Source organism: Xiphophorus hellerii, chromosome 20, assembly GCF_003331165.1.
Source record: "Xiphophorus hellerii strain 12219 chromosome 20, Xiphophorus_hellerii-4.1, whole genome shotgun sequence".
NCBI classification, from domain to species: Eukaryota; Metazoa; Chordata; class Actinopteri; order Cyprinodontiformes; family Poeciliidae; genus Xiphophorus; species Xiphophorus hellerii.
Window position 1 is genome coordinate 5,377,889 of NC_045691.1, and position 27,878 is coordinate 5,405,766.

The 27,878-nt window shown below is 37.6% G+C and overlaps 3 protein-coding genes across 4 annotated transcripts; all 3 read right to left on the reverse strand.

Annotated features, from left to right (window-relative positions):
• Positions 1 to 397: 397 nt before the first annotated feature.
• manbal (mannosidase beta like) lies at positions 398 to 4,097 on the reverse strand. Of its 2 annotated transcripts, XM_032549007.1 has the most exons (4): positions 3,927 to 4,097; positions 3,805 to 3,829; positions 3,510 to 3,700; positions 398 to 958 (listed from the first exon to the last, which is right to left on the reverse strand). In XM_032549007.1, exons 3-4 carry the CDS (start codon positions 3,657 to 3,659, stop codon positions 848 to 850), a joined length of 261 nt encoding a protein of 86 aa, XP_032404898.1. In that variant the 5' UTR covers positions 3,660 to 3,700; positions 3,805 to 3,829; positions 3,927 to 4,097; the 3' UTR covers positions 398 to 847. The 2 variants fall into 2 exon arrangements, with proteins under 2 accessions (XP_032404898.1, XP_032404899.1); XM_032549008.1 differs by lacking the exon at positions 3,805 to 3,829.
• An 869-nt stretch (positions 4,098 to 4,966) lies between these two features.
• nfatc2b (nuclear factor of activated T cells 2b) lies at positions 4,967 to 16,284 on the reverse strand. The gene is made up of 10 exons (XM_032550465.1): positions 15,952 to 16,284; positions 14,572 to 15,562; positions 14,268 to 14,439; positions 13,170 to 13,372; positions 12,260 to 12,432; positions 12,022 to 12,162; positions 10,110 to 10,165; positions 9,655 to 9,787; positions 7,762 to 8,361; positions 4,967 to 5,318 (listed from the first exon to the last, which is right to left on the reverse strand). Exons 1-10 carry the CDS (start codon positions 16,073 to 16,075, stop codon positions 5,272 to 5,274), a joined length of 2,640 nt encoding a protein of 879 aa, XP_032406356.1. The 5' UTR covers positions 16,076 to 16,284; the 3' UTR covers positions 4,967 to 5,271.
• Positions 16,285 to 21,138: 4,854 nt separating this feature from the next.
• cyp24a1 (cytochrome P450, family 24, subfamily A, polypeptide 1) lies at positions 21,139 to 27,477 on the reverse strand. Its single transcript, XM_032550418.1, has 12 exons — positions 27,049 to 27,477; positions 26,739 to 26,929; positions 26,529 to 26,622; positions 26,354 to 26,447; positions 25,803 to 25,894; positions 25,317 to 25,428; positions 24,294 to 24,439; positions 23,305 to 23,471; positions 22,510 to 22,588; positions 22,024 to 22,221; positions 21,814 to 21,925; positions 21,139 to 21,300 (listed from the first exon to the last, which is right to left on the reverse strand). The coding sequence occupies exons 1-11, from the start codon at positions 27,304 to 27,306 to the stop codon at positions 21,815 to 21,817; spliced, it is 1,542 nt and encodes a 513-aa protein (XP_032406309.1). The 5' UTR covers positions 27,307 to 27,477; the 3' UTR covers positions 21,139 to 21,300; position 21,814.
• Positions 27,478 to 27,878: the final 401 nt, after the last annotated feature.

A 27,878-nucleotide genomic window follows, 5' to 3' on the forward strand; every position in this document is an offset into this window, starting at 1 on the left:
TTTTATTATTAAATCACAACATTTCATAAAAACATAAGACTGTGTTGTATGTTATATAAATTTTTCCACGCATTATAAAATGTACTTTCAAAGGTTGCATAGTTCAGAAATGCATTCTTTTATCACATAAATCTCTGCTTCAATTGAATTTACACATAATTTCAGTGCCCATGTTTTATAAATTTGAAAAATATTCAATCTCTGAGGTTAATCATATAATTTATATGCAATTATGACTATTTTTTAAAGTGACAAAACATGTTTAGCAGTTTTTTTCCTGACAAGCAGTAAACTGTATCAATACAGTAAACAGTTTAGCACAAGAAAAGTAGAAACAATAACCAAATTGACTTACCTTACTTATTTATAACATAGTGAATGAAAACGTCAACAATAGTCTAACAATCACATTTTATGTTAATGTTTTTCTTCACACAAATACTTATTTTGAGCAGCGATTTAAAATGATCAATTATAAGGAAACAGGCCGTTATTTTCTACAAAACTGGGTTGAGAAGCTAAAATGAATTCTGACCCATTTATATAAATAAATGATTGGTAATAAATATAGTTACGGCAGTTATTTTATTTATTGTAATACACATACACATATAATATGAAAAGCAGATAAAAGAAAACCAAAACGATCAAATATTTATCAGCAATCATTAACAATCAGCAAACACAACGTCATTTAGTGTGTGTGTGTGTGTGTGTGTGTGCTGAGTGTAAAGATTAAGCTGAGGGTCATTCTGAAGTGACTCAGATGTAGTGTTGTAATATGAAGTTAGAAACTTATAACAGGGATTAAAGACAAAACACACACAACAAAAGGGCACATAAACATCTATCTTTTCTTTTTGCTCTCCTTCTTTTGTTTCTGTCGAATCTGAGGTGCCGCTCCTTTTGCTTTCTTCATCTGTTCTCCAGTTTTGCTTTCAGTGGATTCGGTCTCCTCCTGTGGAGCAAGCAACAGAAACAATAAAACTCTCCAGGTGAGCAGGAAGGCTGGGGTGAAAATATATGAAATCAGACAATTACATAAATGTAGTCTGAGGCTAATGCTCTTACTATTGCTGTTAGGGATGTAGAACAACTGGGACATTTGAGCTACTAATTAATTTCTTTGTGATGTTCCTGGTGACTGATTTTGTGCAACTTCATTTCCACAACAGAGACAGCTGAATGAAACGCTAACATGCGTGCTCTGCTCATCCAACAAAAGCAAATCTGCCGTGTTTCTTCCTGTCAGCACTACCACTGTGTACGCAGCCTTTGTTCTTTCAAGCAGGCTGCTGCTAAAGATGACACAGCGACAGCATGTGTATTTTATTAAGGCAATCTCATCAGCTGAAAATAGAATAATTAAAAAGAGGATTTAATTGCTTGAGTCTATAAATAATCTCTTCCGGCAGTGATAGTATGAGGAGCGCTGCTTTTGGTGGTTTTTCCTTCAGATTTTCAAGTAAGGTAGTTTTTAGAATATGCTTTCTGGTATTGTCAACATTTATGAAGTTACCTAAACTTAATTTACATACAACAAGTTTACATACAACTTTCATGGGGATGTGATTCATGTTTTATCGGAATCTTTTCTTTTCTCCAGGGTTTCATGACAAAATTAGAAGTCAAAATTCTGACTTTTTATGCAGCAACTGAGAGCATCATCTTAAATGATAGAGATGTGAATTGTGCAGGAGGAGATCTAACCTCTTGGAGGAATTTGTCTGATTTTATTTTACGTGACCGATTAAATTCAGAACTATGAAGGGGAAAAAAATGCAGAATTCTGAGATTAAAAAGTGAGAATCTTTTTTTATTATTGACCCTAATCCTAAGCAGAAAATGTTTTTAACAAAGTGTTGGTGCAAGAGCTGAAATTTATTTTGAATTTTCTCTGGTCTAAAGGTATTATCCATAACAGGCCTAAATAAAATACTTAGGCCAGGTAGAGATAATACTATACTTTATAAATTGTCTCTTAGCAACCTGTTCCTCAACTGCATACTTTTTAGTCCTTAAAAAACTTCTGACATAATTCTGGTTGGATGTCTATAAATTTCTTTTTGCAGAATTGGTAGAGTTCATTAACATGGGTTGGTTTCCTGTTTTCTAGTGGTGATTTGAGGTGAGTTAATCAAAATTTGTAGGTAGTTCCCTCTAGTCTTATCCTAGGAGTTTATCAACGGCCACAAAAAGCAGGTTTCCATGTACGTTGGTAATATGGGTGAGGAGATAAGAAAACAATTCAAAATAAATCAAAACTTGAGCCCAACTCTTGTTTTTAAGAGGCTATGTTTTCACCAGAATTGTTTTCTATGTAACAGCAGATTACCAGGGCGCATTTCCTTAATATAAAGTCTTGCAGCTGAATCAGCAAATTTGACTGTACAGCGTCAGTGCATCTACAGTCATCTGTTTCTTAGAGTGACACCCAAAAAAAATAATAAAAAACTAGGTCACTGACCCCCCACAAGAAAACAAAAGCTACAAAATAGCTGATAATCTTAAAGGATTTTCTGACTAAACTTCATCTAATGTGGCTGAATTTGGTTTTGAGCTGAAAGACGTGGCAAAGAGAAAATAGACAATGCTTAGAGTACAGCCACTTAGTAGCTTGAGCAGGTTTGAGGTGTGATGTTTAGAAAGAGAAAGAAAAAACACTCTAATCTCTCCTCAATTTAAAGCAACTTTAATGTTCTGTCCCAAACAAAGTGTGTTTTTTGTTTTAGTCAAACTTATACCATGTCATGTTATGAGAAGAAAAGAAAGCACATACAATGACCTCAACACCAATGGGCAAAAACCCTGGTAAAGAGATGCAAAAAAAAGCTATAATAATAATAAAAGGCATCTTTTTTCCCAGGGGAGCACCTGGACCAAAGTCAAATTAGGTTCTTTTCTTTTCTGAGGTTCTTTTCAACATATCCATCCCTTGTTTTACACCAGTATTTGTTATCAAAAACCTAAATCTGACCAAAGCAGCTGCTGCTTATTTTATAGCTTGAGATGTGTATGATGGGATGGTAGAGCTGAAAAGGCTTTTTGAAAATTGTTTGCTTTAAGTTATATACATTAATGTACATGTGTGTAATGCTGCAGAAAAACATCCCTATGTGGAAACTACATTGTATCTTGTAAAATGGTATAAAATATAACATAGTATAATGTATAAATATTTGTATTTGTGTATATATTTGTGAAAAAATCAGAATCAGATCATCGTCTACAAATGATTACTGTTCGGTTAGATTAAAAAAAAATATATATATATATATTATCCAGTAGGCAGTTTGGAAAATAGCAGAAATAAATGTAGACATTTTGTGACAGTATTATCTTTCTTGCTCACAAAAACAATGTTTCACAATCTAAGAACATAGCAATTATTTCAACGCATATCATTGGATTCTTGTTGTCCAGATAAGAGGAAAGCATATTTTTTTAGGATGGGAACAATATTTAACTACTGGATCGGATTCCTGCCCCTCCAAGTGGAGTCCACTCACCTGATCGTGACTCTTGGATGAGGGCATTATGACGGCCAGGATGCAGATCAGCTGGAAAATGGCACCCAGGAACAACCCATAGCGCAGGATGCTTTCCAGTAAGGTGGGTTCAGGTACCTCCGGAGGTGACAGGTCCAGCTCTTCAGACATGACGCTGCTGTGTCTGGACTTATTTCATCCGACAAAACTTCCTGTCCAACCAACAGCAGTAGGATTACTTAACAGTGTCTCGAAATTAGCTGGTTAAAGTTAAAATTGGACGCATGATAGCCTCGGATCTGCAAAGCTAACATACAGTGTCATGCAGCTTTAGAGCCGATCTGTAAACACAGAGAGGATATGGTAAAACAAAGAGCTGAGTAGAAATAAATCTGCGTTAAATCATATCTTTGCTGGATGACTGGATGAAAAGCTCACCAGCAATGACGCAAAATCCTCGATTGTTTATTTGGTCCAAAACGTATTATCGTCAAAAGAAACACATGGAAAGACTTTGCACTCTAAGAATAAACGGGGGAGAAATATTGTAGTTATTACAAACCAGAAAAAAAGAGGAAAGAAAAAAAACCCGGAAGTGACGCACTCAACATGCCGTCTACTTCCTTTGTAATAGAAGATTAATTTGAAAATGTTGCCCTCTAGCGTTGCTTTTCTTTTGAAGTGATGATTTTATAAAAAACGGAGATTAAATAAATCAGTATATTATTATTATGATGACACTAATGAGATGTTCTTTTTATTATTTAATCCTCCTTGTTCTTGTAACAGTAATAGGACATCATTACTCCAAAGAAATACTTGCACCTCTCTAAAGGCCTGTATATTTGTTCTTACCCTCAGTCTGCAACAACAAAATTATGTATGTTGAAAAAAGGATAAACTCCTCTGTGTTTGAACAGACCCTCAAAAGGACACAGCAGAATTTAAAAGCCTAGAAAAGGCAACAAAATATCAGAAATTAAAAATAACTCAATTAAATGAAACTTCTAATATATGTATATATTTTTCATGCAGTGTTTAAAGGTGCACTTTTAGTTTACACAGGATGAATAAAATACAATGTAAACCCTTTGTGGCTCTGGGAATGTATGATTTGTAGCGAAACTGCCTCATTCAGCTAATATGTTCTCATGGGTTCTTCTCCAGCTGGGTATTTCAATGGGGTGCAAGCTGAAGCTCCAGTATTACCATGATACTTTTGTATACTGCTAAGTCTGTGTTCATGATACATAAAAACTCTAGATTTTCAGTTGGTGCAGATAAAAATATACTCGTTCAAACTGGAGACTTGAGCTGACACTATGTGTGTGATCTGGAAAATGAAACAGTGAAAATGTTACATCTTTAGAGGTCATACATGCAAAACTAAGATATTAAAGTATTAAGTTTGTGATTCTGATTCAGTGTTTGTTTCCTTCAGCCATTCAAACTTAAAATAATCACATTTCACACCCAGACTCATATAAACTGAATTTATTTAATATAAAATAGTTTCTACATTCTTAAAAGAGCAATTGTACAATAATATGAACAGAAAGAATTCAAAAGTGATTAAAGGCAAAATAGATACATAGTATATCTTTATAAATGGCTGATTTTAAAATTCTTACAAAGCTGAACCACTATTCTTTCTGAATCCAACAGTATTATGATGCTGTCTTGAAATTAAAAACCATACAAACCAATATTATATCAGCTTGCAATATATTTCCAATAACATTTTAGAAGTCTTGGTCTTCAGAGACGCTTAAGTATTGCGGGATCAGTCTCCACTGTGGCCTTTCATGTCTCTTCTTATGATGTCATTTACTAAAAAACAGAAAACAAGAAGTTCATGCACAAACCCAAGTGAGGTCAGATTGTTTTATTCAATGTCGCCAATAGGTGGCGCCAGAGTCTGGACTTGTTCTGCTATTTTGTAATGGCTCAATGTAGACTGTGAGAAAATAATCAGTGAGAAGTGGTGGGGAGGGCGTGGGGAGTGAAACAAACGTCCTTCACAGGACTTGAACCAGGGATGTTGAGGTTTGTGGTTGGCGCCTTTCTGACCTCAGTCACCAAGTTCCCCCTCCATGACATGATTTAATAAAACCTTTGTGAGTCCATCAATGATTGACAGTGTATGGAAGAACGACTGCAGTTACATTATTGTCCACTAGATATCCCTGACTTTGCTCTGGCGTCGTTGGCGCTGGTTTCTAAACAGCTTTGGTATATTTTATATCACAGAATGTAAAAGCAAAATTAATTCTCCGCTTTGTTTCAAAGACCAGATTGAGAATTTGGGTGTTTTATTATTGTTATCTTGTATCAGCATATATTTGCATGTGTACTGTTTACTTCCTGTTTTTGCCTGCTTCCAAAGAGGTCCAACCAGACACTTTCTCACTTTACAACAGTGTAAGCTCTTTCCCATCACAATTGTTAGGTTAGTTATAGTAGATTTGGTTGAAAGGAAATTGGGTATACTCATTACAACTCAGAAAGTGTGTGAGAGAGACAGTGAGAGTGAGACTGAAACAGACAGGAAAGTGGATAGAAAGGCCCGACTGAAAACCACATGGAAGGATTTGCAAATGTATAGTTGCATGGTGCTTGTTTGCACTGCAGACCGGGCCACAAACACCCATCCCCCAGGCTACAGAACCTTCTCCTTACACAAGCATTTTGATGATCTGTCTTTTTTTTTTCTTATTTCTAATTTATTCAATAGTCCTTAGGTCAAATTTAGTCATGTTTAAAACATTTTTATCAAAATATCTACATTTCCTGAGGCTTGTCTCGCTGTTAAGAAACATATTACAAGATGATTGATTTAAGATGAGATCTGGTCTTTGGGGTTTTTCTTAAAATTACTAGTGAACTGTCTGTGTATCTGCCTGTTATATATACCATTAGTTCTCAAATTTTGTAGAGTATTACATCAAATTCAAACTTAGTTTCAGTGTAAACAAACAACTGTTGTTTACTCTGAAAATAAACAAAATTATTTCCAGTTAATACTTTAACTGAATTTAATCTGTAATTTAAACTGTAACACATATAAAGAGCTATTTCAGAAAAACAGTCACATTATTTTACCCGGGCTGATCTATCACAGCTGCCTGTCCCTGCATATCAACATGGAGATATTTGAGACTTGATAAATATATGCATCATCACAGCTTTAGTTACAGTTTGCATATAGATATTGACTGCTCAGAAAAACAGTGTAAAATACTCTAGTATTCACCTTTGGGAACAGGGTTCTGAGAAACTGATGCGACAAATTGACCCTAAACTATAACGTAAGGTTCTCTTTCAATTCCATGTTTTCTTCAGTTATCAAGTTTTTCACTGTCTGATCTATTGTATTGTTTAATATTTCTACAGACGGTATATTGTTGTTCTTTAAGTGTTGCTGATTGAAATTGGACTTATAAAACTCCACATAGATGTTTCCTTTTGGGTTGATTGCCTGATCTACTTCCATATGTAGTGTCTAAATATGTTTGTTAGTTCTTTATCTGTAAGTGGGAGATAAACTATAGGCTGGCTATCAATTTATATATATATATGTATTGTATATATGGATTTCTATTCTTTCAAGTGAGATATTAATATTGTTAAAACATTTACAAACATGAAAATATAACATTTATAAGTATAATTGTGGCATTATTTAGGTCTGATATGGCAGCTCTGTGTTTCCATATACTTTACTTCATGTATTCTGGCTTGTGTTTTTTTTCATCTCTTCTTATATTATTGACTTCTTATATTATCACTATAAAAAAAACAAAATCTTAGCAAGTATTTTGGTCTAGTTTTGAGTGCAAATATCTTAGTATGCTTGAAATAAGCAAAAATAACTTAAGTAACTTTTCAGCAAGATTAAAAGCTTGTTTTAAGTGAATAATGTTTAATATTGATGAAAAAGTATTTGTTCCACAGGCAGATTAATTCACAACTGACATGGGAGAAGGTTTTTGTTATGAGTGAAATAATCTGCCAATGGAGCAAAAACGTCATCATCAATATTAAAATAATTATTGGCTTAAAACAAGCTCTATATCTTGCTGAAATGTTATTTGTAAGATAGTTTTTTCTTATCTCAAGTGTACTGAGATATTTGCACTAAAAACTAAACCAAAGATACGGGCTAAGACTTTTTGCAATGATCCTTTCCTATTGATTTAAATGCAGTATTTCTGTTTGTTAACATTTTGTAGAACATCTGGGAAAATACAACTTCACACACATTAATACTCACCATCCTCCAGATAGGCATAGCTGAGATTCTCCTGTTTAATGGTTATCTTCTCTGGAGCCTTATCGTCATGGTTTCCTTTAGCAGATCCGATCTGGGTAAGCGGCTGCCCGACTGGCTGAATCTGGCTTCCTGCCTTCACTTGAACGTATCTCGAAAGTGGCGACTTTCCCAGAGGTGGCACAAAACCCTGATGCCTCGGCACCAAACAGGCTTCAAAGGAATCCCCAATCTGCGGACCCTCGCCCAGTTTGCTCATGGGGGTTCGGGCGCTGACACACTGACTGGGACCGGAGGGATGGTTGGTGTTGTAGTTGCTGTAGAGCTGGTTTGCAGAGTGGTACATCACTGGGTTGTTGACCACATTCCCAGCTCTGGACTGGTAATAAGCTGGCTCCTCGAAAGAATCGGGTGGTAGCATATGGCTTCTGGGGTCTACGGTGGCTAAATGGTAGAGTGCGGACGAAACATTCAAGGTTGGAGGGTTGATGTCTTGCTCAAAGTGATGGTAAAGGGACTTCATTGAAATGGCAGACAGGTGATGATTGTCTGAGCAGTTGTATGAATCCAGAGGGTAGTCATCCCGAGGCTCTGCTTTGATTGCTAGAAAATAAAGACAATTTGACACATGAAAATGTCCTGCTGACATCACAACACTGCTTAGCATAAGCGAGCATGACAGAGAGGCTGCAGCTGTGACAACAAACAGTCTCATCTCATCAGGGCTGTTTTTAGCCACAGTAGGTTATGAACATGTGCAAAACATCAAGCATCAACTTCTGTAACTCAAAAATGAGGTCAGAGTTTTACTGGCAAAAAGTTCAAACTTCAACAGCTAACATGTACTTGGTTTAAGACTGAATCATCACTGATGATACAAAATTAGGTTATTTCACTCCATAATAACAATATCTTTCTCCAAAAAATAAGAAATGCATGTCAAAAATTAGTGATATCTTTATGTAAGATTTCTAAGAAAGGAAAGTTCTTCCATATATTATATTATCCTAGATTTATCAGTCTGAAAAACGTAGATATGTGCTGTTTGAGATCACTTTAGGCAAAAATATTCCTATCAGTGATTCAGAATATTTTGTCAAGTTAATACTTCTCTCATAATCAGTATAATAATACACGTGATTTAAGGGCAAGAAAAATAAAATAAATAAATACAACATTTAATTAAAAATCAAAGCAAATCAGTAAACAAGACATGGCAGCAGTTAAAATCCTTGTTTAATAAAATAGAGACCCCTGAAATGTAAGAAAACATTTTCCTCCAAGGAAACAGTTCCAGTAACGCCACAAAAGACGTGAATATATATATAAATTTATGCCATTTAGTCCGTGCCAAATGTGTGTCATAAATTAATGGGAGGATGACAATTTGTAAAATGCTTTTCAGCAGTGGAGTGACACATTTTCCCCTTAGGGGTTAACTTTTCTCTCCAAGTATAAAATGTTTTTCTGTCTGCTGCTTGTTGCTGCAAGCTCAAACTGTCTAATTGATCAGGTCGTTATCAGGTCTCTGGATGTGAACTACATCTACTTATTTTTAGATTGAAGCTATTTCAGTTTATCTGGGTAAAGTTTTGCAATTTCCTGTATTGCTCTTGACTTAATATGAGAAACATAGTTGACCAACATTGTTTGTTTTAAGCCACATCAAAACAACCTTTTATTCTAATTATTATATCAGGTCATAAATGAAACGTCATTTTGTCATTTTATTACGCTTAATGTAATCTTTCAACATCAGCCTTCTGAGGCAAGTCTCATACCATTACCATTTTTTTAACCCCAGCTGAGTTTCAGCTGGTCATGAATTAACATGTTTTGCAGATAAACCTGTTTTTCCTTCTAGCGTGAAAGCTGCGAGAACTGACAGTTACACACCTATTACAGGAGTATAGATGAAATGCTGAGGCTGACTGCGCTTCTTCTTTCCGTTGATGACATAGAAGTTGACTTTAGCCGGCTGGCAAATGTTTCGGTCTCGATAAGGAGGAACCTCAACGAACAGCATATTCTAGGAAAATGAAAACAAAATGAATCAGATGACTTTGAGAATGTAGAAAGACCTGGATCATTACTTATAGTTATTTTTATGTGAATGGAAAAAAAAGAACTTCGGTTGCTTTTTGTCAAACGAATTGTTACAGAAACAGTACCATCAGGGAAAAAAACTACCCCAATTTAAATGGTTGCATTTAATTTTGGGCATTTCTACTGTAGTAAAAGATGAATTTATTTGAAGGCTTTTTGCCCATCTTTACCAAGCCTAAAGACAAATGTTTACTTGCATATACATGACAGTTCATGTGTCAAAACCAGCAAGTTGGCCGTCTTACTGCTTGGGTTTTGTCTCTGTCCACAGTGGCCTCCACCTCCCAGATTTGCTGGCCATCTAAAAGAAGAGAGAAACACAGTTTTATCAACCATGTCACCCATCAATCATTTGTTTTTCATTTTGTCAGTATAAATTATCATAGTATTGGACAATCATGTCATATCACCCCTTGTTTCTTTATATTTTGATTTTAAAATCCCAAAAAATTAGAATGTTGTCTTGATCAACAGTATTTTTGTTTTTGTTTTTCCTTGTTTCCACTTCACATGATCAATTTTAAATAAAGATCTGATTTGTTGGCGTTTTTAGCCTTTTCACCCTGACTTATGAACCTTTCAGTCTTAGAAATGCTCTTAAACGTATGGGATGAGTCAGAGTTGCCAATGAATGACAAAACCTAAGAAAAGAATCTTTGGGCACTTCTACAGCCATTCATAAAGACACAGTTTGCTTAAATATATTTTTAAAATGTATAAAATGTTATACCAATAACATTGGTTCCTCTGTCTTTTCCGAGGAACCTGAAAGAACTGATCAGATCTATAATTTTTTTGATTTCAGTTCTTGGAGTGAAAATATATAGAAAAGCTTTGTTGCCAGAAGTTAGAGAAGAACATCAAGAAATGTAACGCTTAGATTTTAGTAATGTTTTACTTTATCTGGTGTTGGTAGAAACATAAAACAAACCTGCTTCTGTGAAAATGTAAAAAAAAAAAAAACTACAAAAGCAACTTCAAATATGTAAAATTGATGCATTTTTGACTCATCTCACTGATACAAAATGTGTATGTAAAAACTAAAACTATGTAAAAAGTGAGGGAAAGTTGAATTTGTAGTCATATTTGTTCATAAGCAGTAGAAAACAGAGTATTGTCTGCTTTAGTGTCACATTCCCACCTCTGTTTTTACCTCTGTGTCTCTGTGCAGCCCACGCAGTGAAAAAAAAAAAAAAAAAAAAACAAAGCCTCTGCTCTAGGTCTAAATCTTTATCAGCCTGTCTAACCACATCCTGTTGCACAAAACCCTGCGCCAAGCAACAGTGAAGCTTTACATGCTACCGACTGTACCTATCCACCTCTTACGCCAAGCAGCCAGGCAAATCTGTGTGGGCAGAAGGAGCGCCAAAGAGGTGATAAATTTCCATTTAGACATAAATAAAAGTTTTCACTTGCAGTGCAAAATGTAATAGTTTGAAAATGCGCCTTTGCTTTGTCAAAGCTAAAAGTGTGGGATGGAGGCGGATGTGCGTCACCGAAAGGTGATGTTTCCCAGGTGATATGCAAATAATCTAAAAATAAAAATACTACAGGTGTAGGTGGGCACCCTCGGGCAGGATACAGCAAGGCCACAGATTATGATTATTAGTTTATTTTAATCATACCAGTAGTTCTAAAGCCAAAAATAACCATGTGAGAATTGGAGGTCAACAGAAAAAACACACATCGAGAAACTTTGTAACACCACCACTTTTTGTGTTAAACTGGCTTTTCTAGGTTTTGGGAGACATTCTATTATTCAGGTTCTTAATAAGATTAAGCTCAGCCAAATATAAAATGCAAGATATAGATATGACTTAACCCAATTCCCTCTACAACCACACCCCAATTTTTACATAAATTTTCATTTTTAACTCAGGGAGCTACAAGAAATAGAACACTAAAATTCTGTTCAGTGAATAATTTGTCTTTACCACGTTTTGTCGTGAAATTAATGTTGAACCCTTCTTTTAAACATGAGCCACGTTTTGTGGTTCACATTTTGAACCACAAGAGTTGATTTATATTTATTTTGAACATACATAAACAAATGCATGCATTTGTGTCATTACATAACATTCTGTTCATATTCCATGCAGCTTGTTATTTATCTTGTCAGTGGGTAAACATTTACTGGCTTACAAAAGAAGCTCTCACCTTGTGTCTTTTCAGAAAATATCACTTTGGAGTCAGACGTGAAATTCTGTCCAGTTAGGACCATCTGCTGACCGCCAAGTACGGAGCAGCGGTCCAGGTCCTGCCTCTCGACCGCGGGGAACTCCTGCGCCGAGCGTTGAGCTGCAGACAACATGAACACAGCTCCATCACCACCAGCAATAACAATAATAACAGCAATTGTCTAATAATATAATTTTTGCACATATATGCTTCTTACAGCATTCGATGGGGTTGGAAGCAACTTGAAGAGACACAAAATGGCCTCCGGGTTCACGGATGTGGACACGAAACACCAAACGGACGCGCGTGTTCTTCCGTCCGATGTCCGTCTCGCCGTTCCGCAACTCAATGTCAGCATTTCTTAACTTCAGAATGCCAACGCAGTCAATCCTGAACAAACACAGATGGAAAAAATGCTAACTGCCAGATTTCTTGGATGAAAAATGTTTTTTAATCCATTCTTTTCTTTTGTGGAGCCCTATTTTGGTAATAGTTGCAATATTTTTAAGAATAGTTTATTCACACCTGTTTTGCAAGTTTCTTTTATTTGTATACTGTTTATTTTGTGCATTTTGGTGATTCTGTGGTTTGTGCTTTCCTTACAGCAGTTTGCCCCTTGTACAGAATAAACATGTCCCTGACCTAGTTTTGTTTAAAAATGCCTTTTTGCCACAAATTTTTTTTTTTGACTCATCAGACATTTCTGCCACTGCAAAAAAACACACAGTATGATAGGTGTTTCTTGGAAAAAACTCTCCAACACACAGGAAGTGATGCGTTTCTTGTTTCCGTCAGCAGTATCAGCAGCATCATTTTGGAGTGAAAAACGTTGAAAAACCTCGACACTCTCCCAAGTAACCAGGGTTTTTGTGGCTGATTTTTCAGAACGATCTGAGCTTTCATTGCAATAAAAAGTCAGAAGAAAACAAACCAAACTACTCTGCTGTATCTCTCCATCTGAGGCACTGTTAGGTATGCAGAGACCCTGCACAGTGGTGTTTGCAGATTCACTTAAAAAGAATGAGGTCACACACAACTGAATTGCAATAATGTGTTACTACCATGCCAGGACTTGTAAGTCTGAGTGTGAATTTTCTAATTTTTGCTTTAAAACCAACTTTACTCACACCACTCTCATGTGGCTCTTTGGCTCCAGAAGGATCTCCAAAACCTTTGTCCCACTGATGATCCTTTCCAGGCTTGGTGTGGTGACGGTCTTCCCAGTGATGCGGTGGACCTGGTAGAAGGCGTGCGGTTTCAGAAGCTTCTCATCTGCTGTCCCGATGAAGACCTGCAGCCCCAGCGGACTTGTGCCTTGGTATCCCCGAAGCTTAGGAAGGCGACACAAGAAATTACACACATACTTTATGCTGAATTCAAGCTACCTGACATGCTGCTGCAGCAAAGAATTACTCTTTGTAGAAAGGATTCAGAACTGCTTTGCATAGTACTGGGCAGTATTACTGGGAAAACCAACAGTTAGCCATTATTTCAACTCAGTAAAGCAGTAAGCAAAAACCGTGTGTCAATATTTGTCTATCATGCTAACATATTTGTTGTCTGGATAACTTTCACTTTAGCAGACTGGAACAAAGCATGGCTTAAACATCATCACAGATGGAAGCAGGGACTATTTCTTTATTTGCATGGCTGTTAGCTCTACATGAACACCAAACCAGGAAATACCACCCCACATATATAATCTCTTCCTTATTCTCATGCTTTTCTCCTAGTAATCTGTAAAGCGAGAAGCCTATTTCTTTCTCATTCGATGGGTTTCCATTACCAACATGCACAAAACTTTGTTGATATTCTGCTAATGTAAAAAAAAAAAAACAATTTTGCAATTGTGGTGTTTCCATTAAATAAGAAATGCAATTAAAATCACTTATGAATAAGATAGTTTACGAGATACGTCATTAAAAAATATGCCAAACCATAATGCTCCTACCACTTCCTATCATTTTCTTCATCTTTTCCACCAGTAGTAACATCTGGTTATTGATCTCACGACTCGCATAATGCACAAAAATTGTTTCCATTGTTTTGCGAAATATACAAATATTGATACAGTTGAAAAACCACCTCATCCTGGCACAAAAACTTTTTATTAATAAACATTAGCTATTTTGAAATTGGCATGTTTCCATTAATCAAATGTATTTTTTGTAATTCCAATTTGTGCAATTATATGGTCAATGGAAACTCATCTTGGTCGTACACACCTGAACTTCAGGATGGCCTCCGTTGGGCGTCTTGACTGCTCCTCGGCTGCCTTCGGTCTCATAGTGAGCTCTATGGTGGGATCTGGGCTGCTGCTGGATCAGAAGCTCGTATTGGCCGGACTGACTGGGTAGACTCCACTCTAAGGACGGGAGTGGTGCCACAGAGAGACCACTGAGGGAATGAGGGAATAAAATGAAAACATTTATTGCAAACATTTGCAAAGCATCTAGCATATCAGACATTCTGATATCTAATAAAAATAAATATTTAATTTTAACTAAGAAAAGAGGTTAAACCAAGCACCTGAATGTGCATGTTGTGGGTTGATGTACTGGCTGAGTGGGAGGCCACACAGATGGGAGAATGTAGAAGGGCTCAGATTTCACCTCAGCTCCAGACCTGCCCATCCTCTCATGATCAATCGCCCAGTCATACCTGTCTCCATAAACACAGTCCTGTCTAGGGGGCTGTGGATGAGTGGCTCCCACCCCTACAGGAGCTCCAACTCTAGGCAAACCTGAACTGAGGTGGTTGAGCACTTCCTCCAGGGCCTGTGGTGCTGTCTGAACATGGGACTGAAACTCTGCTTGGGCCTGATATTGGTGGATATAGTACGGCTCGTGGGTTGACGGGTTGGGACTGGGGCTCCGGGAGCGCTGCTTGATTGGCGTACCCCCCTGGCAGGGATGGCTCTGGTCAAAACAGCGTTTGCCTTGTGGTGAGGTGGAGCGGGAACGCTGGTGGGGAAGCGGAGAGGTCGAGCGCTGGTGAATCGGCTGCAGGAAGGTCTCATCCGTGATGCTGTTGCGAGGCGAGGTCCCTGGAGAGGAGTGTGCAGAGGAAGTATGGATGCCCTGCAAGCCTGGGCACAGGTCCAAGGCAGAACAGGAGTTGCTGTAGTTGCCACCGCTTGGAGGGGAGACACTGGGTGAGTTCAAGGGAGAGCAGATATCCGCCGGCCAGCCTGAAGAGGAGTTGCTACTAGCGGGGCTCACACAATCCCTGTATGCACCCAGAGCTTTAGAGCCAGGGCTTGGCTCCAGGGTGTGAGAGCTGAGAGAATCACCCGACGGAGTGATCTCAATCCTGGGGCTGGGGGCAGGGATATTACTGGCTCCTGATGTCAGCTCCAGACACTCAAACACGGCCCCTGGCAGGTTGTCTGAGGTGGGAATTTGAGGGAAGTTGTCCTGGCTGGACGCTGGATGGGCCAAGGTGGAGACGTGTGTGGTGTGATGATCGACCATCAGTAAGGGAGGCTGGCTGTCATTCTGAAGGAGAGCACCTGAGTCATCTGTTAGCAACCAGACAAAAGATTTATTAAGTCAAGAATTGCCCTATTTATAATGACAGTGTTACTCGGCTATCACATGGGAGTTCATTTTCATTTTGACCCATAAATTGCAAATGAAACTCATTCCCCAGAGCACACTGTGCAAGCCACATGCAAAACTATCTGTTATAACTACACCATATTGTTATTAAAATAACTGCAAAAAAGTTGTACTAACTAAACTTGTTGAACAAAAGTCCACTCGGGAAACTATAAATAAAAGCAGCACATAATTGAATGAACAGTACAGTTTTATTGCAGACATTTTTATCCCACAATTAGGTTAAAAAAAAAATGAATGAATTAATTAACATAAAATTGAAGGCTTTGTGATTTAAACAAACACTCACCTTTAACGCAGCCAACGGGGAAATCTTCTCCGGGTGTGTTGTAGAGAAACAGATCCGAAAAGTCCAACTCCGCTTGGCTTATGTCCTGCCCCAATCCCCCAAGCCCCATGCCTCCAGAAGTCATCTCCAGCTTTCAGTGATTCACTTTTATCAGTCCTTTTCAGCAATCTCCTTTCAAACTAGACTTTTTAAAAGTTGTGCGCATGAAGTTGTAGAAAAGGAAAGGAAGCCGAGTCACAGCTATAGTAAGATCCGCCCGAAATATTAGCGGCTGCTCAAATAAAACCTCCAACAAGAGTCGATAGAGCTCTTCTTCCTGTCAGCGGTGATGATGAAAGGCAGACAAGAAGGTGCGGACATGTGTATGTGTGTGTGTGTGTGGGGGGGTGTGTGTGTGTGTGCAAACATGCACAATCTCTTCCTGTGTGAGCTCAGTAACCTAAAATAAAAAAACATACCTGTATCAAATGAGAAATTTTTTTAATGCATTCCTATCCGCTGCGCAGTTAAAAATGATGTGTAGATATAATCTAATTTTACTTATTAGATCACTGCTGACATTTTCAACTATCATTTTCCTTCTTTAGTGTAAGATCGAACAAGTTTGTATTTCTTTTAATTATTGGATCTTGTCGCAAAATATTTATTCAAATAGACAACCTGCTATAATTAAATACATATTTAATTATATTTATAATTATATTTATAATTAAATATATAACTGAATTAATATATATATAAAAAAAACGTTTTTCAGATTATCTGATGCTTGCAGGGTTTGTCCACTAAGTGGCAGTATTGCACAACTGTAATCAAGCACCCGAGTTTGACTTCATTTTTGTCAGTTTTGTCATACTCAAAGGGCCATCATCCATCCATCCATCCATCCATCCATCCATCCATCCATCCATCCATCCATCCATCCATCCATCCATCCATCCATCCTTTGCAATTATAGCTGCTGTAATAACTTTGTGGACATGTGGCTAATTTATTTTACGCTCTTCCTTGGACAGTCATGGGGAAGCAGCTTCCTATCTCTAGCAGTCGTTGGATGAGAGGCACACCTGCACAGATCTCTTGTCCATTAGAGGGCAAGACATGCTCTAATTAAATTGTGTTTTAGTGTCTATACTCTTGTGAAAGTATCTTATTAATTCATATAGCTCATAATCTGAATTTCGCAACTCTAAATGTCAAGTTTCCTATGAAGGAGGTGAACATTACCTTTCAAAGAAAGTATTTTTATCTTACAGTCACTCTTAAATGCTAGGGGTCTTCTAATAATTTTGTCATGATAGTATATTGGTCAGAAACTGAGTCTAATATAAAAGAAATCTATGTAAACGTTTGATTTTTAGGAAAGCAAAAAACAAACAAACAAAAAACATCTTTATAATTACTCTGACAATCAGCAAACTGACCCAAAACAGGAAAGGCTTAGTGTGAGACGGTAAGCAAAAGTGGTTATATGTCTTTTTATACAGTGTAAATAAATGTCTGGTATCATTTAGTGAAAGGCAGTAGCTGGAATTGATTCACACTTTCAGTTTATTCTTTTGCTTAAACAAATGCATGAGCTGAAGCATGTTGCTAGAAACTTTACACTAGGTGGTACTGCATTAGAAACACAGATGAAAATTGTCATTTTACTTGAATTTCACCTCATATTCACCTCAATTCCTAACAGTGTACTTTATTTCCTCCTCAACCTAAAATGAAATATAAGCTGTAATCTGTAGCCTTAATTATTTCCTTTGCTACAAAGAGCTGACCTTACTTTGCTTTGACTTTCTCTGTCTACTTACAACATCACATCATCATGGAGGTGTTTGGATATGGTGTCTGTGTTCATATAGCTCAACTCTTGAAATTACTTGGGCTGTTAAACTTTAAAATCCAGGGATTCACTGTGTTCACCCTGTGTTTGTTTAATGAATTATTTACATTCAGTACATTTTGTGCCAGAAGTAGAGACATGACGTTTAAGCTCCTGAACTCATAACTCACTTTCTTAGCGAAAGGTCAGCTATCCAGTGTACCGTGAGAACAGACTGTGTTGTTTAGCTTATTTTTTAAGACTTTAGGATTAACCGAGTACAGTTAATCTGACCTTATAGTACCTCAGGACTAAGGGTAAAATATCAAGTATGGTTTAAAATGTGATGAAAATATAATAGCATTTCTGTCTAATGTTAGACATTCCAAGTGCTGTACACATTACTCACAAACACATTTATACACATGATTCTGTAGTTCTTTGAGGCCTTGCCAGAGGGCTCTGGATCAATCTGTGTCAGGGAAAGAAGCGAGAATCAAAACCCCACAACTTTCCAATTGCAAGACAATAGTTGGAACTCTTCTCATTGAAACACGGTGATAATTTTGCTGTTCATTTGGTGCTGGTGAAACCTCTGGACTTTTAAAGCCAGGGAAATTTTCCTTCACTATGCCTTATGTTCAGTTTCACCAACGGAAGAACCACTAAGGCTCTCAAGGCCCACTTTAAAGATTTAATCAATTAAAAAGTGCATTTTCAAAGGACACAAAACAACATGTATTTTAAAAGTGAAATCTCTATGTTAATTATTTATTCCTCTTAGAAATAAATCTGAAACAAATAAACTGAAGCTGCAATTTCATGGAGGTATTCAGACAGTTTTTAGTGAAAAACTATGAAAATCAAAGTCAGTTTGCTTTTCATATAGTTAGTTGAGTTCAATCTGCAAGCTGCTGTGTTTGAAGATGTTAGCTACAGAAAAGAGGATGTTGTAGCTCTCTTTCTTTCTTAACTTCTCACTGTATTATTTTGTAATGCCATGCTGGATTCTAAGTCCAGAGGACAATCCACCATGGAACAAAATTTGGTGCAGAAAAAAGCGGGTTTCGAAAAGAGGTACATCTACTACCTATAGATGTACCTCTGGATGATGGTGGGACAATTTTGCTTGGATGATTGGTCTGTAAAAGTTCTTTTTTTCCTGTTGTAGAAAGTCTATTCAGGTCAACTCATTAAAAACCGGCCTCTCTGAACAATGTGTGACAAAATGACTGCACCAGGGTGCACAAAGTACTCCCTCTTCTGAGATCTAATCTACAGTTAAGACCAGAATCATACCACTGACATTTAGATTTAAACTAATCTAATTTGATAAACACAGTGCTGACTGAAGGTAATGTTAACATTTTGGAGTGGCCTATCTAAAGTTCTGACGTGAAACTCGGTAAGATTAGAGTGATGACATAAAATGTTTCAACCTCACAGACTTGAAGATCATCAACTAAGATAAACCATCAAAATATCAGTGGAAAGCTCCAAAAAGCTCAACGGAAATACAAGAAGTGTTTGATTGCGGTGATCCTTCCAAGGACGTTTCCTCTGATTACCTAGAATTTGCATAAATATAATGTAAATAAAAAAGATAACTTTTGGTGAAATTTGATCCTCCTTTTAAGCTGTTATCTTATCTATTGAGAAATTTAATATCATTTCCTATTGGAAAAAATCTTCTTTCTTGAATGAAAAATAATTGTATAAGTAAATCAGCCAAGGGTTTACATACTTTTCAAATGAAATTATGATCTCTATTTATGATCATAATTCCCTCTTATTTCCCCTGAGACTGACAGAGAAAAGTCTAATGTGAAAACTGTGAATTGTCTCTAGATGCTGAACTTCCTAAGAGACCACTGAGTTCATTGGAAATCTACATCTCAACTTTATCCCTCTGAGCACTGAGTGCCTGTGTGGTTGTGTTCTCCATCCACTGCTTTTCAACCTGTTATCAGAATCAGAATGAGCTTTATTGGCCAAGAGTGTGTGCACAAACAAGGAATTTGACTTCAGTTTTCAAATTCCTTGTTTGTGCACACAATCGTGGCCCTGCAGATAATAGTGACATGAGATGAGAAGGTAATTGGATTGTCCTCATGCTCCACCCATAATCTGTATGGGAACTGTTGCAGTAAAACTCCTCATCATCGTCTCCAACAAACCTTTTGAACTGCTGCCGTCAGTAAAGGTTACCACAATATCTAAAGAAGAAGTACCAATCTGGAACACAATAGCTTGACTATTGTCTTGCACTTGCATTATTTACTGTGTGTGTTATGTTTTTCATCTGAGTGTTTTTTACCCTAAGTTGCTGTAGATCCGGATTAATTGATTGATTGATTGCTTTCTTTGATATATCTTGCTAATGCAGAGTTGTACCCAGTTTGTCCATCAAACCTGACCTAATTCTTTGATTCAACAAGGTTGAATCAAAAAATTCAATCTTGTTCAATCAGCAGCAACTGGCCAAGTTGCTGCTGATTTGTTAGCTGCACTTCTCAGCACACTATCACGCCACTAGCAGCGGCCTGAAATATTGAAGCACAGCAGGAATGAGCAATGCATTCTTACCCTACAATGTGGAGATTGTGGATGAAATCAAGACTGAATCACAGATTCTGTGTTGTGGAAAGATGTAAAGAGTCTCTTTGGGCTATTTCTGTTTTTCAGACCATTTTACAACTTTGTGAACCTGAAAGATGATTATTTGTAAAAATTTCAGTGAAGAAGTAGTTTCTGAAATAGTTACTTACTCCTGTTGAGTTTCTAATGAATAAAAGTCACTACTGCCAAAAACAAACAGCATGTTTCCCTTTTAATCCATCCTGATACTTGGTTCTTAACCACACCTAATCAAATATCCAGTAAATATAAGCACACAACTGTTACTGATTGCTGTCATTGTCTTGCCATTCAGTACATTTGTTCTGAGATAAATAATATTTATATTTATTCAATACTGATTTGCTTTCTAATCTTGCCTGAAGGTTTTGATACTCAAATGCAAAACAATAATCTCTTTATTTAGTTTCACCCTTGAAGCTGCTAAAACACCAAGATAATTTCACTTCAGATTACAAGTTTAAGAATCAAGAGTCTTCTGATATTTTTAAAATTGATTTATTTAGATGAATGAAATATTTACAATGTACAGAAATATAGGAGAAGCATACCTACAATGATATATATATATAAAAATACGCATTAGGGATGGCACTTATATACATATATATTTATATATAAAGTTAAAAACAGGGAATAGTATAAAGTAATCAGTATCTAAATGTCAGACATTTCAGGACAGCTGCCTTGATACAATATTCAGTCTGTAAATTACAACTGCTCTTTATGTCTTTAACAGGTTTACATATTAGTTTTAAATAAGTTTGAGGTATTTATGGCACAAAATTACAAATATTTCTGTTTTTATGTACACAGCAGCAATGCAGGGAGTCACTGGACCATCAGGAGTAAAATATTTCTTTTGTTACGTCCAGAGGAGAAGAGCATAAGGCCTAAAAAGAGAAATAAAAGGAAGGCATTATTGGCAAATAAACAAACAAAAAAAACATGTTGTCCAGATTTTCTTTTCAGTTTTACACTGAAAAGAAAATCATTGTAAAATTTGATCTGTATCATTCTTACAGAACTTTCAAGTACTAATTTTAATATCCTTTTTGCAATAACTAAGCCAGTGAGGTGTAGAAGTCAGCGCCTGGTGGCCAATAATAGGTACTGCACACTGAAGCACACCCTTGCAACCTTAATGCAAAAATGAGGATTACTTCCGTCTTTGACAAATACTGTCAAAGGTTTTTTCTAAGAGTACAGTAGCAGAAAATGAATATAATATTTTAAGCTCAAGAACTATTGAAATATCTATTATTTTACATGTCAAAGTTTTGACAATTAAACCTTCAGAAACAGGGCTGACCCTCCTGACTTCCCAATTGCTTTATGAATTACACAACAAGGTCATTTCAATGAACTGGTACCGCACATTGGAATGTAAACTTTTTTCTTCTCACCTTATCTCCTGACAAAGGCTACTGGCAGTTCTCTGTTAGGAACCAAAAGTCCAGAATGAATCACATCAACAGGCTCATTGTCTGTTGCCACGATCTCGTAGTCTCTGACCAACTGCGATAAAGAAAAAACAAAAATGCATCAAGGGCGGAAATCTTTTTTTAGGATAATTTGTGGCTGATTGGTTTAACTGTTGCTGATGGAGACCGTACCCAGCACATGGCCAGCTGCAGCTGCAGCTCTGCCAGCCGTCGACCGATGCACATCCTCTTCCCGATACCGAAAGGAACATGAGCGAAGGGGTTGATGGTGCTGTTCTCCCGCAGCCAGCGTTCAGGCTTGAACTGCTTTCCATCATCAAAATATTCCTCATTTGATCCCAATGCATGGCAGTTAATCATTAACACTGTCTGTAAACAGAGAACAATAAAAGATAATAAAAGAGATGTTCCAGCTCTGGTTTTGTCACTATTTTAGAAACAAATCATTTGTGTTCCTAGAGGTTGAGTGTAAGTGCCTTGTGCCAACAGAGTGGCCTTTATATGTGCCAATTGTTCAGACTAGATATAGACTGAACAATATCTTCCCAGATATTGTTCAGCGTGTAACCAGGGGTTTGAGGCACGTTCCAGACAAGTAAAATGTAAATGAGAAGGTAATCTCCTCATATAAGGTGCACTGAGAAGTAAGCCACTTACTCCTTTGGGAATGGCATAATCTCCCAACACAGTGTTTTTGTCCAGGGTCCGGCTGGTGAACGGAACAGATGGCGACAACCTGTAAGAATTAGAGAAACAAACAAACATTGGAACATGACTTATTGCATGTCACACAAGCTTAATCTGTTTAACAGAAGCCAGACATGCACAGTGCCTGTTGAGGTGAGAATAATCTGCTATCCGAGGTAATTTACATTCCCTGTGATGTGTGCACGGTGTTCGCCTTAAATAACCCACCCCGGCTGCAACTCTTGTGACTGCATGAGAAGACGGGGGGAACGTGTGTGGAACAAAGGCAAAGGAAAAATATTTGAACGTGACCAAAGGACGAATTTAAGCTTGGTAGTCATGCCACCATCTGACCTGCCAAAAACTTCCTTGAAGCTTGTTTTTGAGGCAGTCATGTGTGTAATTTCCTCCATCCTAATCTTGGTGGTATTGGTGGGAATGGTAATGTCAGAAAGTCTGAGCATGTAAGCTGTAACTCTTTGAAAGGTGATTCAAGCAACCAAACATCTGAACACAATATTACCTGTGTGAAGTTGTTCAAGTGTGTAAATCTGAATGACATTTTAGATGACTTCTGTTGATACAAAGCTAAGTTGTATCAGCTGAATTAGTTTAAATGATTGGATCCAGCCTATAATAGGAGGGAGTGTGTGAAAGTATGTAAACCACTGCAGGTATGAACACTGTGTTCCACCTTGATCTTTTATTATCTGCACTATGGACATCCCGCCCCCGGGATATATGCACTGCGTTGCAGTGCTGTACCTCATAGACTCCTTCAAGCAGGCCTTGAGGTAGGGCATGCTCTTGATGTGCTCTCCACAGGGGTCTTGGTCTGGAGGCACCACATCTCTGATCTCCTGCAGCAGCCTCTTCTGAGCAGCAGGGTTACGTGACAGGTTGAAAATAACCCACAGCATGCTGTTGGCGGTCTGTACAAACAACAAGAGAGAACAAAATAAGAAGGGAAGAACAGAGCACTTGGTACAGCAAGTAGCCAGAGCATTCCTCGGAGGAGCGGAGGAATGTTTGTGGTCCCTCAAAGGCTCCTCACTTACTTTCCCCTCTACATTTATTTTGCGCTTTGGAATGACAATAACTGCAGGAGCTGCTTGCGTAAGAGATTGAACTTATTGTCTTGTATGAAATAGGCATAAGTTGAAAACACATTAATTGCATCATGCTAATTAATGTTAGTGTTATACACAAGACTAATGGAGGTTAAAAATGTAAAAATGACATAGAAATTTTGATAAAAAACTTATAAGCTCTTTTCTTTAGGAGATTAAAGTAATAATTTGTATCATAAAATTTAAATAACTTGGGCTATTTGCTTAGCTTCCCAAAAAAATGAGAGGTAAAAGGTTGACAGGCAATAAAACATATTTCTTTCAACTTTAAGTCTTCACTGGTATTTTCTTTCTTTCATATGTCTGTGCTGACAAGCTGCTGTTGAACCATTATCTTCAATAAAAAATAAATATATATAGATATATTTATACTAATTAAATTTTTTGTAATATTTTACTCTATAAAATATCTTTTCTAGATATATAGATATTATTTGTTCAATTTAGTTTAAATTGCACTATTTTGTTTTTAAAGACCTAACTCAGTTTGACACAAGTGAAAACACAAAGACATCTGTTTCCTGTTCTAGATTTATTTTTAAGTTGTTTTTTGTTTTATGCAAAAACTGTATTGGGTGTGGAAAAGTGTGAAAATACAGTACGTTTACCCGTTTTGTGACTTACTGTTTCGACTCCTCCAATCTGCAGTTCGGTGATGGAGGCATACAGCTCCTTCTTGGAGAGGCGGCTTTGCTGCAGGATGTCATCGATTAAATCATCCGGATCTCTGTTGGCATTCCTCTCCAGTCTCTTGTCAATGTAGACTTTGGCTGAGCGAATACAGAGCAATCAATGGGTGAACACAAGAATACCCAAAATGCTGCTCACACACAGGAGACGTCATTTACAGCCTGTTCTCAGTCATCGGTGACAAATGATCATTGTTTTCCACTTTGATGGGGAAGTGAATGGAGAGATTCAAAATAAAACTTCCTGAATGACGACAACCTGTCTTTGATATATTAGATACTGGAATTCAGTAAGTCTTCCCGAAGCTTAGTTTGTTGCAAACAATTAAAGAATTTTGTTTGATAAGATAATTTTTGGTTATTTTTATCCTACAGGACATTTGTTTCAGCATGTGTTTTTTCAACGTTTTGTCTCTTTTTTTTGCAGCTATTGGAATTATAGTGTGATAGGATACATTTTATGAATATTTGCACATTAAAATATATACTTATAGTTTCATCCGTTAAACTAGAGAACACAAGGTCACAAAATATACAAATTGAAATGTTTGCAAGAATAAAATACTAACAGAAGGATTGAAATGAGCCTGAGACAGGTTTTAGGAAAATAGGTTAGCTTGCTTCATACATCCTACAAAATTTAACCATAAGACACATCATTTAAGGTCTAGTTTATAGAAATATTTGGCATATTTCTTCACCCCAGGTCAGGCGGTTTACTACAATGCTGAGCCGTTATTTACACAGAGTGCCAAGTCCGCAAAACACCAAGACAGCCGGTTCAAATCAAACCTCCAGCCCGCCCACTTGCTTATTTTCCTATCTATCATCTGACTGGAAGTGAACTCAGAAAGGCTTGTGTGTCACGTAGAAGAGGAGAGTATTACGTCAAGTACAACAGCTTGACGAAATCAGAGCAATAGCTTGGACTGTGCTGGTGTGATTTTTGTGTTTGTACCTGTGCTGAAAATACAGTCCCATGCCGCGGTGTGGTCCTGCCACGTTTTGGTGTTGAGCTTCTGGTGGAGCTCCACAGGTGTGATCATCATCCTACCAAATGTTCTCATCATCTACAAAGAACAGAAAAAGAGGAAGAAAGGGATCAGGCGCAGGCATGTAGCTTTTTCATCCTCACTCAAAGTCTCTTACTCAGTCCTTTTCAAGTTTCCTTTATTTATTTTTGAACCCATTTTTTCTTATCAGACTCCCACTTATAATCTCTTTACTGAATGATAGGGTGGGTTTGGTCATCAATCTCTAAATAGATGAAAGTAGCATAGAATTGCTTCAACTCTGTCTGCAGTCTAGCCTCCTGACACGAACCTGATGAACTGTGATGTTTCTTAACTCTCTGGGAGAAAGTCAGCTGAAGAGCGTCTCACAGATCATCACAAATATCATCTTCTAACCTTCAGAGGCACCGAGAGAGAGGCTTGATACTCACTGTTTTCACAGCTGTGATGAAGTTCATGGCTTCCTCGTTGACTTCCTCCTGCAGAAGACCAAATCGGTTGTCGTACAGGATGAGACAGATTGCTGAGGGGAGAAAAATGAGCAAAGGTTTAGAACATCGACCAAATTTGGATACAGTTAATTCGAAATGAAGTTCTGGATTTCATTTCTATTGCTAATATTAATTCCAAAGTATAATGTCTGTTTTTAGAGCTATTTCACATGAAACCACCAATCCCAACAGAATGATAAAATTACTTTTTGAAGCAGACAATAAGAAGATATTTGAGAATTGCATATTTTCATTCATTTTTTAAAAGTAAATCCAAACAGTCACTGTTTCATCAGGTTATCACATTTCTTCCTTTCTACTTTTATGCTAGCGAAGTGAATTGTGAATTTTAGGAGCAGAATTAGATTATGGTTGGGTACAAAATATTTAATTCCCTATGCATTAGAAGAGACTTAAATGACGTATGAACAAAAGTTGTTTTTTTTTTTTGCAGCCATAGTGAGTGTTAGAATAAAAATAACTTGACTTACTCTCAAACGACCATTTGTTCAGTTCGAAGTACAAGTCTTCAATCTTCCCGTTGTTGCTTACTTTTCCAATCCTGTCAACGAAGTCCATCAGCACCTGTTTCCAAAAACAAAAAAACCCATCAGTGGATGATCGCAGAAACTTTGCCATAAACCAAGACCTGACCTGTAGTCCCACCTGATTTATTTTGCCATCAAGCTTCACCACCTCTGTCGGCTTCATGAGTTTCTGCTGAAACGCGCTCCTGACTCTCTGCCAGTCTTTCCCCTCCCTGCGAAGCAACAACAGAGCGCTTTCAGCGTGTGCGCTTTCTGCTTCAAACTGCGCGCCGTGCAGGCGGAGATGATTTCAGGAAACAACAGATGATGGGGTCGCAGGTCTACTTACAGAATGAGGAGTCCGTACGCTTCGTTTCTCAGGTCTCTGTATGCTTTCCAGGGTTTGATCTCCAGCCTCTGGGGGTAATTACTCTCCTTTCTGTAGAGCGCCTCCAACAAGCAAGGAGCGCCAATATGCACCGACTCAAAGGATCCCAGCTTCGTCCGGAAGATCTTCCCGAATTTCTTATGATAATCAATCTGAAAATAAGAAATTAGTCATTGAAATAATTATAAACGGTTAGATAAAATAGGAAAAATACTGAATTTCATCAATAAAAAAAATATCATTTAAGGAATATTATATAAAAATACTCTACCAGAGCTTCATGTTGTCTGATCAGGCCTCCTTTTAGAAGGAGTTCCACCAGACTGCCGACCAGGGGCCAGTTGGTTGGTCCCGGGATCGCGTCCAAACTCTGCGCCTTCAAGGCAGCGTGTGGGCACCGCGCAGCCTCCACAGCATCCTTCTCTTCCAGGACGCACACGGAGGATGTGGGCTTGAAGTGCTGCAGCCCCACAGACTTCTTCCTCAGCAGCTCAACAATCTGAGGAACTTTTTGGATCTGCGCCCTCATCCTGAATCTTTGGCTGATGGCAAACTGCCGTTTCTCTGCCGCAAGCTTTCTGAGAGGGAGCGCTCTTTTTCTTAGAAGTGTCACACCTTGCAGCAATATATATACTCTGAGAGTGTTTATTCCGGCCGCGCACCGAACCAATCAGGGACAGGTCCTCCATGGTGTGGCGGTCGAGCCCACCATTCATTTATGGATCCACGTTGAAGAGGATCGTATGACCCCAGATAGACCGTGGAAATGCCCTCACCCCTCCTCTCCTTGAAAATAAACAGCAGCGGAGGTGAGGCGGTTCGCTTGAACCGGGTCTCCCAGCGATTAACCGAAACTCTGGCAAAGCAAATACTACTGCCACACTTCTGCGCCTGGCAAATATTTAACCTACTGGAAATTACATGTTTGCTTTGAGTCGATTTTAATTAGTTCTGATTGGCTTGAAGAGTTTTTAACTGCGCAGTTCTTCCAGTTGAGAACCATTTATTTATGAATGTAGGATTTTGTACATTTTCCACTTTATTTATTTATTTATTCATTCATTTATTTATTTACCAAAAACCAAAAAGTGACGGAAATAT

Bases quoted from the DNA above. Each gene is read 5' to 3' on its own strand.
- manbal (XM_032549008.1), bottom strand. From the start codon at position 3,659: ATGTCTGAAGAGCTGGACCTGTCACCTCCGGAGGTACCTGAACCCACC. The intron at 959-3,509 runs GTGAGTGGACTC...CTTGCTCCACAG, and splicing joins CATCCAAGAGTCACGATCAG to GAGGAGACCGAATCCACTGA.
- nfatc2b (XM_032550465.1), bottom strand. From the start codon at position 16,075: ATGACTTCTGGAGGCATGGGGCTTGGGGGATTGGGGCAGGACATAAGC. The intron at 12,433-13,169 runs GTGAGTAAAGTT...GTGTTTGTTCAG, and splicing joins AAGAGCCACATGAGAGTGGT to GATTGACTGCGTTGGCATTC. The intron at 5,319-7,761 runs GTGAGTATTAAT...TCTGTTTTTTAG, and splicing joins CTATGCCTATCTGGAGGATG to TAAATGACATCATAAGAAGA.
- cyp24a1 (XM_032550418.1), bottom strand. From the start codon at position 27,306: ATGAGGGCGCAGATCCAAAAAGTTCCTCAGATTGTTGAGCTGCTGAGG. The intron at 26,448-26,528 runs GTGGGACTACAG...TTTTGGAAACAG, and splicing joins TTGATGGCAAAATAAATCAG to GTGCTGATGGACTTCGTTGA. The intron at 25,429-25,802 runs GTGAGTATCAAG...TGTTCTTTGTAG, and splicing joins TCATCACAGCTGTGAAAACA to ATGATGAGAACATTTGGTAG.